Source organism: Pezoporus wallicus, unplaced genomic scaffold (assembly GCF_028554395.1).
Source record: "Pezoporus wallicus isolate ANWC-B61680 ecotype Strahan unplaced genomic scaffold, APGP_CSIRO_Pwel_v1 contig_7901, whole genome shotgun sequence".
Taxonomy (NCBI): Eukaryota; Metazoa; Chordata; class Aves; order Psittaciformes; family Psittacidae; genus Pezoporus; species Pezoporus wallicus.
This window is the reverse complement of record NW_026641041.1, coordinates 496,186-509,935: the sequence shown is the minus strand read 5'-3', so window position 1 is coordinate 509,935 and position 13,750 is coordinate 496,186. Positions and strand designations below refer to the sequence as shown.

Genomic DNA, 13,750 nt, shown 5'->3' with positions numbered 1-13,750 from the left:
ACATGCTGCTGCCAAGCCCATGGAAGTGAAGGGTTATTCCCTACCACATTCAGAGTCCTCTTATGTGTATCCAGCATATCTCTTCAGCACACAGGATTAGAAATTCCCAACAATGTCCTGGAGTCCTGTGCGTGCATCTGCATACGGTGCATCCGTGATTACCCTGTTGCTTTTACTGACATAAATGTGCTGTCTGGATGCAGACTCTCTCCTGCTTGAATCCCATTGGAAGGATAATTCCTGTCTAACTGCTCGCTGATACTTGGCTAGAAAAGTTGCTACAAATGAAAGTCAGTGGAATGTGTTGGTTTTGCCACCCCAAATTCACATGCAGCTTCTCCCATGCCAGCTAATTAACTAAAATAGAACATCGAATCATAGAATGGTTTGGGTTGGAAAGGACCTTAAGATCATCCAGTTTCAGCACCCTGCCATGGGCAGGGATGCCTCACCCTTGACTGTGTTGCCCAAGGCTCTGTCCAACCTGGTCTTGAACATAGGCCAGACATTTCTCTTTACATGTTCGTGGCCCAGTATTTTCCAGTCCATGCTGGTACAAAGCCTGTCTGAGATGGTGTTTTGTGGGCCAGGTGCATCTGAACTCTCCTTTAAATGCCAACATTTTTAGAAGTATCTGTAGCATCTGTTGTATGGATATTTCTCAACTTGGCCAGTGATGTCTAAAGGAGAAGTAGTTATCTGGTGTGGTGCCTGGGGATTGGGGTCCACGTGAGCTCCTCAGAAAATATAGGAAGTCTCCCCTCATTCCCCTGATGAAATAATTTTGGTTTCTGCTGTCAGATCAGAAATACTGGGGGGAAGCTATTAAAAAGGCATAAAGCAAGTGGCAGATAGATACATGCTGTATATTCCTGTATTTCTTACTATGCAAGAGGGCTGGGCGCCCAAACTGCATTTTAGCACCTTTGGTGTCAAAACCCTCTTTCGTTGGCAGACATGCTCTTTGAGTCACTAAAATATAATCAGTTGTTAGAATGATTTCTTTGTTTTAGAAAACAACAACAAAAAACCATAAACCACCAAAAAAAGAAAGCACAGGGAAATGATCCGAGCCCGCACTGAGGTAGCCAGTCTTCTCTGAGCAGAGTAATACCAGCTTTGAAGAAAGAAATAACCAGGACTGATAGGAGAGGGCTGCAGTGCCGTGGGAGTGCAGAAGGCTGTGGTGTGAGCTGGCAGCTAAAGAGCAGATCTGCAGGAGGAGGAAATCCCACCACTTCCACCCAAATCACTGGGCAGCTCTACCTGGGTACTCAGAGTTGCCCCTTCTCAGACCAGATTTGACCAGGCTCCTGCTTCCCCAGCACTCAACACATTCCCAACCAGCATCACCCTTAACAGAGAGTATGCTGACAACACTTAGCATTGCCCAAATGGTTCTCGCTTTTGAAAGGCAGGAAGTTCCCATGGAGAAAAAGATGGTGATGGAAGAAGAACTTTTTCTTTGGAAGGATTTGTTTGCTGTATTCTGGACTTGGTTTTTTTTGGTTAATTTATGATTGGCAAGGAAGTTTTCTGATTTTAAAATTAACTGGTTTGATTTCATCAGAACAGCGTGCCAGGTTGTGGTATTTGGGTTCAAAGTCCTTTATTTGTCTGATATCCTATTCTCTTGCCTTTTTTTCCCCTATCAGGCCTTTGTTGAAGCCAAACATTTACTAGATGAGTCATGAACAGGAGGTGCAAACATTTGCTACTAGAAATAGAGAGCAGTATTTTCCTGTACAGTGCCAAAAATGAATACCCATTTACTGCTGCTGTATAAACACTGAACAAGCACTGTTTATATTTATTAGAGCTGAATTTATAGACCACTTCCCTTTAAAGTAACACCTATTGTTCCTTTTTAATGAGCTATTAAGAGGGGGAAAAACATATTGGTGGTGCTCCTAGCTATAAGGCTAAGCAAGGAAATGCCACTTCCAAAACTTCCAGTGTATTTGTGGTGTTATATTTGCTTCTGATTAGACCACTGGGCTTTTCCATGCCGAGAGCAAACACGATGAGGAATGACATGGTTGAGGAGCACAGTTGAATCATACAAAGTTTTAAACATTATTACTTGAGCTGAGCAGTAAAGGATAACAGTATGTGAGTATCACATGCTAATGGAGGTGCTGGGCACATAGTACGTCCCCGTGTGCTAAGGGAGGCAGCTTATATCATGATGTTCTATGAAAAGGCCATATACAAGTCCAGACTTGTTTGAAGCCAGTTCTTGAGTATGCTCATCTTGGATTCATCCTTGTTGGGCTACTGAAGTGAGTTATGGCAAACTCTAACTGCTCTCCCAGGTTTTGATCCTGCTGAAGTCTACAGCAAAGGGTCTTCCAGCAATCTCAGTGGTTCCAGGCCAAGCCAATGGTTGGTTGTGTGGTGACAGCACAGTCAAGTGTTTATACCTCACTGAAACCATGTCAATGTGCCTTTTCCATCCACTCAGCCAAGATTTTGTGTCACTTGCAGTAAAGATTCAAAACCTGTCCATTGGGCATTTAAATCAGAGATGAGAGAACATGCAGACAGATTTTTGGGTCCCTGAAGGCAGTGTGCCCTGGCAGCTGTGGATGACCCCATATGTTTTAATGTAGACAACTGTGCTACGACTTACATAGCTGTTATGTAGACAACTGAGCCCATCACCCTGGCTTCTTCTGGAGTCAATAGGGAGCAAGAGGGACTTTCAGAAGGCTCCTTCTGCAGGAGGACAGACAGATCACCTCCAGACCTGCCTGTTTCCCTGTTGACTCTTTAGGGGACCCAGGGGGACAGGCAAAACTACAGGCATTCCCACTGCAAACACCTGTATGCGATCAGATGATCTGTATGTGATCAGACAAATCCCCTTCTGATGTGATGTGCACTTCACCTCCTTTTTTCCATTTCATTTTATGAAGCTGAAAAGTATCTGGCACACAAATAACTGGAAAGAAAAAAGGGGATGGAAGAAGAAGCGGGATGAAAACACAGTTCCAGAAATTGGTTGTTAAAAAACAATGCAAGGGTATATATTTTTGTATGAAAAATGAACATTCTCTATAAGTAACTGCCCCTTTTTTACTGTCCTGTGCATGTTTACTTCTAGCTTTCCAATTGTTATGCATTTTCATGCCCCACGGAGACAGGCATCTTGGCTCAAGGCTTTATCTCATTAGTTTGTTTGTCAGGCACTCATTAGAAGTTCATCTTATCCCATACACTTGCATGGTAGCAGGATGCTTGAGACTTTCTTTTCAGCATTTTTACCTCCTGTTTTGGTTCTGGGTGACTGTGAGGTGACTCCACTCAGTATTCCAGTCCTTGCCTACAAAAATGTCATCATTTTCATTGTGATAAATGATTAATTCCCATCTGATCTCGAGTGTTCCTTTTTGACTATCAATGAAAAAGGTATTAAGGGATGTTCTGTTAAATGAGGCCAAACTGAGATGCCACACAGAGAGGCTGAGGCCTTTAGGTGAGTCCTGAGACTTCACTGAGAGTAGTTCTGCAATAATGTTAGTATTGACAGTGTCATCACAGGGCCCTGGACAGGATTAGCACTCTTTGGTTTCAAGCAGTATAAAAATATAGACTAAGAGGCAGACCAAAAGAAAAAAAAAACAAACCAAAAAACAACAACCCAAAAGAAAATAAGAAAACCCTTTTTCTTCCAAGATGTTTTTTTCCTAAATACCCAGGTAAAAAGAGTGGATGAGCAGAGTTCTGTTTTGTCTTTCTGTGATGAGACTGTTTGAGAGATGCTCACAGAAATCAATGTTGCTTCTCATTTTAATTCCTAGAAGCAGAGGCTGAAGGGATCTTCTACTTGATGAGGCTTTAGTCTTGGAAATCTGCATTCATTTTCCTGTTCTGCTTCAGATTTCTATACAGCCTTGGAGAACATGCTTACTATGATGGGATTCAGCTCATGTATGCGGAGCTGCTGGAAAGTCAGCCTTAGAGGGTATATCCATATCCATGAAGAGAGAGAATTTATCTCATGCTTTGAAAGAGAGGATGGATCAGCTTCTGATTGTGCTAATCCTCTCCCTGTCCACTGCTGTTGGGATCCTTGATGTCCAGCTCCATAACCCCATCTTTTAGATAGCTAAAGGAAGGAGAAAGAAGTCCTGGGTCAGTCCCACCTGGAAACTGGGACAGACACACACCTCACTAGTTATGGGTTTATTAAAGCCTGGGAGATGCTGACAGGAAAGGGAAAATAGGGAAAATAAACATGATTTATTACTTTTAACACAGACCTGAAGTTTTCAAAGTAAAATACAGAAGGTGTGTGAGTGAGGGCTTGAGAAGCATTGGCATTGGCTCTCATGGTGTATGAACTGGCATCCATAGAACCTGCCTGCTGGCACTGCACAGCTCGCTGAGGTGGGATGCTAGAACACAAGTGTTTGTCTGCTTGGGGCTCATTTTGTGCTCTCTCTCTGGTGTGAAGAGGTGGCTGATGGCACTTTCTGTTCTGTCACACTGCAGGTTACTCTGGCCAGGACTTTGACTGGGCAGACTACCAGAAGCAGTGTGGAGCTGAGGCTGCGCCTCACCTGTGCTTTAGAAACGTAAGTTATCCTTTTGCCTTTGTGTCACTCCTGTTGATCCATGTGAAACAAAACAGCTTGCACAGGAAAGCGACAGGCAGCAAAGCTTTGAGAGGTTCTCCCACTCTACTACAAGTCTGACAGAAAGCAAGCTGGAGAAGTGTTTCAGGTCTCCATCCCTAAAAGAGAAGAGAAAGTATCTTACTCTTGTCTTTTTCTGATTCATTTAGATTTCATGGTCCTCATCTCTTCTCTGATCACTTAGCACAAGAAGGATCTCATTACAAGTAATTCAAATGCTATTAAGAAACAATAGGTAAAAAATTGCATGATATCATCTGGCCCTTTTCCCATTTCTCTCTTCTTCCCAGAGGCATACATTTAACCAAACCAAATGCATTTAAAAGCTAAGGTTGAAACTGTTGATTCAGAGTAAGAGAGGGGTGATTAACCTGAATGGGCGCTCTCATCTTTCCAGCAGTTCATGTGCTTCCTTGATACAGCAACAGGGATGTGAGCATGAGCAACACCTTTACGCTGGAGGCCATCAAGATTCAGAGCTTTGGCAATAGTCTTTTGCAGGCTGTTTTCTGGGAATGGCAGTCCAATATGGCTTGATCTGACGTGTTAATCACTCAGTGAAAAAGAGATGTAACCTTCTGCCTTTTCCAGTAACCAGGTGCTGCTCTTCATGCTCCCATCAACTGATGGAAGTTGAGATCCCATCAGGAGCTGACAGTATGGTGGTACCTAAAATGGACAAAATCTATTGGTGTGTGAATGAGGGGCAAGCAGGTTCTTCAGGCATTACATAGCCTTTCACTTTACTTAGAAGACTGAGAGACAGGGTGTGTATGAAAATCAGGATGGAGACAGGCTCACAAGACACCAGACGTGTTTTTGCATGGCCTTCCTCATGGGTGGTGGCTCAAGAGCAGCCTTGAACAGACCTTTGATGGTGAATTGATGAATTTGGACACTTTTTGAATTCAGAAGACCTGTATCATCAACAGAGTTTGGCTTGGGAATCAAATCAGAGTTGGGATTTCTTTGCTCCATTTATTGTGCCATGCTATGCCTCAGTGCGCTTTAAGCAAAGATTCCTGAAAGCACTTTGGGAAGCTGGACAGTGCTGCATCACACCAATGGAGTGGGACAATTATCACATCTCTCCTGCAGGCTCCCCTCCCTTTTCTTTTTCTCTCTTTTCATTTTGTCAGGTAATGGATCTGCGCTCTCAGCCTTGAGAGGAGCCTCTGTGTAACAGCATCCAAAGATTAAATCAGATCTAAGCACTTTTACTTCATTTTTTGTAAGGAAACGTTCATCAGATGAACATGTGTCTGTTATTCTTTCACCCTCAATAACAGTTCTCTGCAGAGAGATGTAATCTCTCGCAGGTTGCTTGTCCAACCTCCCTGGCAGGTCGGTTCATCTGTTGCATGGCCATGAGAGGCTCTTTGATAGAAGCTGTATTGCAGGCACATCTTCCACCTAGATGTGGTGCTAGAAGTGGATGTGCTGTAACTGTTTCCCCCAGGGGGGTGGATATTTAACAAGGAGAAGCAGTTATGAAATGGATTGACATGACCAAATGCTTAGTAAAATAAACTCCCAGCTAACTGTTTTGCCATTGATTCGGTATAAATAGCCTCCAGCACTGAATTGCAATGAAAGGAGCCCATGTGATGATAAATGATGTTTCCTTGTTAGGCAACATGAAAGGCATTTAAACAAACTTGGCCTGCTTTTATGCAGTCCTAGCCACTGGCAGCTTTTATAGGGTGAAGCTGATCTGTGTGCTGAGCGAGACTTGCAACAGTCCCAGCAATGTCTGAGACAAGCAGCACATTCTTGGAAGGCCTCGTTACGAACAGCAGATCAAATTCAGAAGTTTTTCATCTCATAAAGAGCTCCCAGTGAAGTGCCCATGGTCTGAGGTGCTGTATGCATAGCAGAAGGCTTGAATTCGAGTCTGGCTTCCAGTTGTTCACATGGGGTTGCTGGATGACAGATTGGTGTCATTTTGAGCTAGTGACAGTTACTACCCATCCTAATTATTATTAGCCAAAATCTCTGCCAACAGAGGGAATTTTGTCATGCTACTGTGTGCAAATAGAGTGATGCAAGCACTTGGAGCTGATGTGTTGCAAAACAGGTGGGACAAAGAGGAGGAAAATGAAAGGAAAGGAAGCCATGGCATGGCCCCAGTGTGTTAGTGTGTTTTATGGGATAGTCGTGGTGGTGATATGGGGAAGGGACTGAGACTAAGTGAAAGGAGAGGGGATACTGGAAGGGACAGAAGGTAAGGATGAAGGTCACAGCCTGCTTCAGGCATCCCTCTGCTCCAACATGTCATCTTCCATGGGCTGCAGGTGGTTGTCTGTTCCACATGGACCTCCATGGGCTGCAGGTGGGTATCTAATCCACCATGGTCTGCACCAGAGGCTGCAGTGGAATCTCTGCTCTGGTGCCTGGAGCACCTCTTCCTTCCTTCCTCACTGGCCTTGGGGTCTTCAGGGCTGTTGCTCTCACATATTCTCGTTCCTCTCCCCAGCTACAGTTGCTTTTGTGCATCAGCTGTTCCCCTTCTTAACTATGTTACCCTAGAGGCTCTCCCACCATCACTGCTGGGCTCAGCTTTGGCCAGTGGTCGGTTTGTCTTGGAGCTGCTGGTGTTTGCTCTATCAAACATGTGGGAAGCTTCTAGCAGCTTCTCACAGAAACCACCCCTGTAGCATTCCCCACTACCAAACCCCAATGCAGATGGTCAGGGCAGCTCCATTTTGAATCTGAATGTCTTTGTGTTCATCAGTGTATCCTGCGCTTCCAGTGAAAATCAAACCATGCTAAACTTACGCTTCCCAGTCACACAGTGCTGCACTTCCATGTTTCATGTTGGCTCTTGACTCTTTCAGACATCCTTCAGCCGTGGCTTTACTAAGAACATGAAGCTGGAGGCGGTGAACCCCAGGAACCCTGCAGAGATATGTGTTGCTTCTGTCACCTCAGTTAAAGGACGGTTAATGTGGCTTCACCTTGAAGGTATGTGCTGTAAAGGCTTCTTGTGTTTGTGCGGTTCACTCCAGCGCTCTCTTAATTTCGTCCTTCATCCTCTGCACAAAACTGCTTTCTCCATCCTTTCCATTATATACACGTTGACCAATAATATGGTATAAAGAATTATCTTTCCCTAAGGGAGACACAAAGATCTTCCATGCCCCCATCAATGCGGACTCTGTCAGTGTGATCTCTGTTGATGATAGAAACCTCCTCTCTGCCAACATGATAGAACTGCATCCTGGGAATGGATGTTTGCCTCACTTGTGTGGCTGAGACTTCCACTGTTATTCCCAATGTGCTCTCATGGGATCACCTGACCCCTGTAATTCCTTCCTTTTCTCTCTCCTTCCCTCCCTAGAGAAAAGGTCTCTAGTCAGAAACCCTTAAAGTTAGTAAAAACATTGTCACATAACCCAAAGTACCTCATTTGTGCCAGCAGCTTGTTCTGTATGTAAAAAAGGTAGATGTTCAGTGGTGTTTAGCGCTATGAAGTAGCTTTATATGGTAGACAAGGCTTCCTGACACCTCCATGATAAATCCCATTTTCAGATTTACAACTCGGTGCCTACCAAAGGAGAAATTCCTCCTGACCTAAAGATTGGCAGGCCAAATCATTCATGCCTCTTGTGTCTTTGCTGCTGAGCCTCATGGTTTGGACTGGCTGAGGGGTGGTAACAGCAGAGCTGCAGACATGTGCCTGAATGCAGAAGAGGTGGTTTGGGATGTAGGAGAGCTGGGTTGTCTTCCTTCTCCATCCCTGACATAGAGCTGTCACCCTGGGCAGTTTGTCTCCTTCGTGGTTATCTCCAGTGTGAAGAGCAGCTACAGCTTTGCATCTTTGCTTTTAGCAGAGCTGTGTGCAATAGCAGGTTTTGTCTTTTTCATCAGAGATAACTGGTTGCCTTCTGACTCGAGGTAGAAAAAGCTTACTGCAGATTCAGTTCTTAGTAAGGATATTGTTGAATATCTGATCAAGGAATCAGACCCATTTTGGCAACTTCCCTTCTTAAATGGCCAGGTGCCTTCACTTTTATATACAGATTTTGTGGGGTTTTGAATCCTTCTTCCTTCTGGCCCCCAAGCTGTAATGCTTTCAAAGAGAATTGGTGTTCATTAAACTTTTGCCTGTTATAGTAATAGGAAGTGCTGTTTCTTAGGTCTTTAAATCAACTAGTCCTCCAAGACCCTGGATAGAAGCAGGAAGAGGGCCTCACGCTCTGACCTTGCTCCCCTCCCTCATCTTTTTCTCCCTGTCTTTTATACTTCTAATTTGTTAAAGGGTGACTTTACAACTTGTCATAAAAATAGCTGTGGGCATCTCCTTGTCTTTTGAGTCCTGATACATAGATGCTTTACGCTCATGTTTTGTATCTCGATGCCAGGAATAGAACTGTAGTAAAAGGGGAAGATGCAAAAGACTGCAAAAAGTAAAGAGGAATCTTTGCTGCTGGTGAAATGTATGACTTCAGTATGCATAGTGTTATGCTAAAGCCAGGCATTAAAAAAAACCCAAACCCTGCTTGCAGAGTTGTAAAATAAATGTGGCTTGAACTGTGTGTGGCATGGGTTTTTTTTTACTCCATTAATACGCTATTGTTTCTAACTGATTATTTATACTCTGGTAGCAGCAAGACTCCCCAGCTACCATAGGAGCCCATCGCTGAAGGCCTCGGGTCCCACCATTTATCATGGGAGCATCTGAAGCTTTCATTGTTGCCCTGTTTAACAGCCCAAACTGCAGCTGTAAACCAGTACGCAGTAGTTAAGCAGCATCGAGTTGGACACGAGGGAACATTCCTTAATAAATCATGCTTTGTACAGTAGCAAAACTCTGTAAACTTCAGAGTGAGCATTTAATGAGCAGCAGTTGAGTTACCCCACGCTGGAAAAGAAGCATAGGGCTGATCCGATGCTGTGCGCATCCCATCACTTTCTGCTGCTTTATTACTGATCATCTGCATTGTTAATTTTTACTGGTTCATTTTAGATTTTAAAGCTGAAGCTTTCTGGTGTGAATTTATACAAGTAATAATGTTCACTCTCTGCAGAGCCAAGGAATTTAAGGAAAACCCTTTTGTTAATCACTTCTCCAGCAAGGTTTTCCATAATTTTCCCTTTGAGAGTTGCTGCTCTATTCTGCCCATCCTGTAAGATTCATAGCAGCATGGAATTTTTCTTCCCTCTGTTCTCAGTCTCCCTGTTCTCTTCTATTTAACCTCTCAAGCCTTATGGATATTTATTAGTCTGAGAAGATGGAAGCATAAAAAGCAGAATTTGAAACTAATGAGTCTCAAACAAGCTGTTTTCCACTTATATGAGTGAGGCCAAACAAAGCAGTAAGATGTTGGGAGTGGAAGGAAGGGTTATCACTTGCCAGGGGGAAGAAGCAGTGCCAAGGAGGACAGAGAAGCTTTGAGGATATCATACAAGAGGAATAGTGGTGTTACAGCTGAAGAGACATTATGGTGCTTCCTTGCTCATCAGGGTGGCTGCAGCTGTAAACTTCAACACCAGAATGTTCGTGTCACATCCATAGTGGCTTGCAAGCAGAAAAGTGCATTCAGTCTCTTTATTTGGTCAGAATAACACCACAGAACAGTTACAGTAATGAAAAGAGTGGATTTTCCCTGATCTGGTGAAATCTCAGTGGGGAATGTGTTGATCTCTTGCTGTTTAGGGCTTGATCCATGCCTTGCTCACTTGATGCATGTCTTGCTACTGACTTCAGTAGCTCTCACATCAGTTCCTTGGCTGGATTTGTGGTGTTAGGCGAAAATATTTTGCCCATTGGAGGGTGCAGCTTTCATCAGGTTCAAACTGAGCAGACATCTCTTGGAGGGAAATGGTTTTGCAGAGCATGCCAGCTGTTGAGACCTTGCATTGGTTGTGTTCTGTATCTTGTGCCTTCATCCCATCCTTTTCCCTTCCCCATATTCCAGTGGAATAGAAACTCTTTCTTCAGTGTATAATGTGTAGTGTAACCATGGTGCAGGGCTCAGAAAAATACCGTGAAGACACCCATGAATCTATGCAGACATATGATTTCTTTTTTTTAATTACTTCCTCCAGCACTGTGAGCACCAGCACCTATTTTCCTCCTTCCTTTGGGTTTTCATGCAGCCACTCTCAAAGTGCACCAAGTTTATTACTAGAGAAAAGATTGATCCAAATGCTGCATCTCGGTCTCAACACCATTCCCCTCACAAAGTTCAATTACTGTTTCAATTACACTGCAAGCCCTTGGTGAACATTCATTAGTGGGGAGCTCCTGGTAGCTATCTAGCTGTGCACAGTCAAACACTGCTGCCTGAAGCAGGAGGCAAAGATGCTGTAACAGATGCGAAGGCAAGAATGCTGTAGGGGAAGCTGCTGATCCTTCGGTCTCTTTTTATTAGGAGATCATCTCACACTGATGCTGGAGCTGTAGGTCCTAGGGTGGGAATGGCAGAGGGGGGTGAAGTTGCTGGCCAGGCTGTGCCAGTGCAAGAGGACTTGAATTGGAGTAATTAAATGGTGTCTTGGCTCAGGAGCCAGAGTTGCTTTCAGAATAACTCAAAGCCAGCAGGAGTATTTCCATTTGCTGCAATGGGCTTTTGAGTATGACCCACATAAACCAAGACAGGAGAATGTCTTCTAAAGGAGACATAATGACCAAGCTGTATTTGCTTTAAGCAGAGATTTTCAGTGGGATTTTGGATTTAGTATTATGGCAAAAAGATCTTAGTGCATGTGTCCCACTTGGGACTTTTATATTGCCTCTCCACTGTTGAGTGATCAGTTCATGTTTCATGTGCAGTGAGGAGCCCTAGGAGAATTCATGGCACTTCTAGGCAGAAGAATGGCCATCTCCCACCCTTAAAAACAGTGACTTAAGGGCAGAACCACACAAAAATTCTTCAGGGGAGGGGCACTGGGGCATAAAGGCCTATCATCACATTGTCTTATGTACATCTTTAAGAGCAAGCACCCAACAACTTTGGCTAATTTAACTTGTGAACTCTACAACAACCCCAAGGATCTATCAGCCCGTCTTGCTGGGGAAAATCACACGTTTTACCTCATTGGCTTTTGGCTGCTTTGCTGCATACCCTTAGAGTGCTCTTCATGGGACTTTTCTCTGGAATCACATTGCACTGTAAATGCAGCAGCCTTGTCATTGCTGTCTCTGCAGAATTAAAGATGAAATGGAGCCTGATTTTGATGCAGGGATGCAGATTTATTTTCACGTGTTCCATCATTTACTTCGCTTGTTTCATGATGAATGCTCCAATGGCTCTGAGCTTGGTATTCCATGTCTAAGTTCCATTATAAATCTGTGTTTATAGGTTTACAGATGCCCTCTCCAGAGTACATAGTTGATGTAGAGTCTATGGACATTTTCCCCGTTGGCTGGTGTGAGGCGAATGCTTATAACCTAACTCCACCACACAAAGCTGTTTGTAAGTACATGGAAACCTCAAGCAGCATAGGTATTACATCAACATATATATCAGGGAGTTTGTCTTATGTCTGTAATCCCATTCTCAGAACTACCCACCTAACAAGCATACTAGTAACCAGGCTGTAAGTGTACTGTAAGTAAAGAGCAATAAATCTAATTAGTGACCAGACTGCAGCACTGGTATTATGTGATTTGTACTTGTCTGTGCGATCAGTTCCTCTAAAAAATGGGGTTGTTTGCACCAGGAAAGGCTGTTACGTGGTTTGAGATTGCACTGTTATGTGAATTGAGATTGCGGGTTGTGGGTTTGTGATGGATTTGTCAGAGTGAAACCAGGTTTTGTTGTGCTGACCCAAGTTCGCTTGTGTAGCTGAGTGAATTAGGGACATAGAACCTCAAATTGGGAAAACCCCCATGAACTATAGGGTGGAGTGGACATAAAGAGACCATCCAGTTGCTTCGTCTCCAAAACGGGATCTGCTCCATCTAAATTGAGAGATTTTTGCTGACCTCCTGCAAGGGAGTTTCTGCTCCTGCTCAGGATATCTACCCAGTTATTTCAGTGCCCTTATCAGCTCAGAGATTTCCTTAGTATTCAATTTACATCTCTCTCAGCATAATTAAGCCTTGTAGTGTTTTGTCCTGCCTTCAGTGTGTATTAAGATGAATTTCTTCCCTTTCCATTTGCATTTGAAGGCTGTTCTTGTGCGCTCAGTAGCTTGGTGCTGTTCTGTTCCTCGCAGAAGTTATCCAACTCCAGTCTCAAGCCACCAGATGAAAAATTACCCTCACTGTTTATATTAATTAACATCTGAAAGGCAAATTTTAAAATGTGTCAACCCTTTTGAAGAGTTAAATATGCTTAAGTTAAAAATCAGCAGCCGCGGCCTAATTTGGGAGAATACTGCTATGGCAACATTATGCAGCCTTATCGCAATTTATAGCTAGGGATAAATGATGCTGGAGGTAATCATGCTTGTAAAATGTAATCTTACCCATATGTGTTTCTGTAGGAAAAGATATTTGTGTTTTTATCTTAATTTTTTTTTCTACACATAAAGCACAATATTAGCATTCCAGAGGAAGGATTAAATGTATTATTAGATCTTTAAAGTAGGTTTTAATGATGTAGTGACTTAAAAAAATACCAAGAAAAGATGGCGATAGTAATTAAGTACCATTTCATTGTGTTACAAGTCATTTTATAGTCAGTGCATTAATACAACTTTTTATGTGTTATGGGTATACTTTATAGGACAGAAGGGTAAAAACGTGTGCTTTTTTTTCTTCCTTGCTTCATTTTTGCAGTGAGAAGGAAGAGAAGAATTGCAGTTGTGCAACCAGAAAAGCAGTAAGTTTTTGTTATTTAAGGTGATATTTCTACAGGGATGCGTCAGGTCTTCCAGGGGAGGTAATACATAGAGTGACTTTGGTAACTACTGCCCTGATACTGCAGCAGAATCGACAAGAGGATACTTTGAAATATTTGTGAGCATATTAGAAAGTCTTTATAATAGGTGTTTGTTACCAGTTGGAGCTGCATAGCCAGTGTCTGATGGCCAGTAAGGGATGCTTATGGAAGACGGACATGTACCAGGAAGGCATTTCCCTGTCTAGCCCTTGCACTTGCTAGAAACAAGAATTTAAGGGAATTAAGTGTGAATATTTGGGCTAAAGCTTACAGACC

At 43.3% G+C, this 13,750-nt stretch overlaps 1 protein-coding gene across 4 annotated transcripts in view; it reads left to right on the top strand.

Annotated features, from left to right (window-relative positions):
• SFMBT2 (Scm like with four mbt domains 2) overlaps positions 1-13,750 on the top strand; it is a 107,467-nt gene that overhangs the window by 70,600 nt on the left and 23,117 nt on the right. For all 4 annotated transcript variants that reach the window (XM_057421898.1, XM_057421897.1, XM_057421896.1 and 1 more), the window contains 4 exons: positions 4,498-4,580; positions 7,478-7,604; positions 11,948-12,061; positions 13,372-13,414. In XM_057421898.1, coding sequence (XP_057277881.1) covers positions 4,498-4,580; positions 7,478-7,604; positions 11,948-12,061; positions 13,372-13,414 — 367 coding nt within the window. The remainder of the gene's footprint in view (positions 1-4,497; positions 4,581-7,477; positions 7,605-11,947; positions 12,062-13,371; positions 13,415-13,750) is intronic.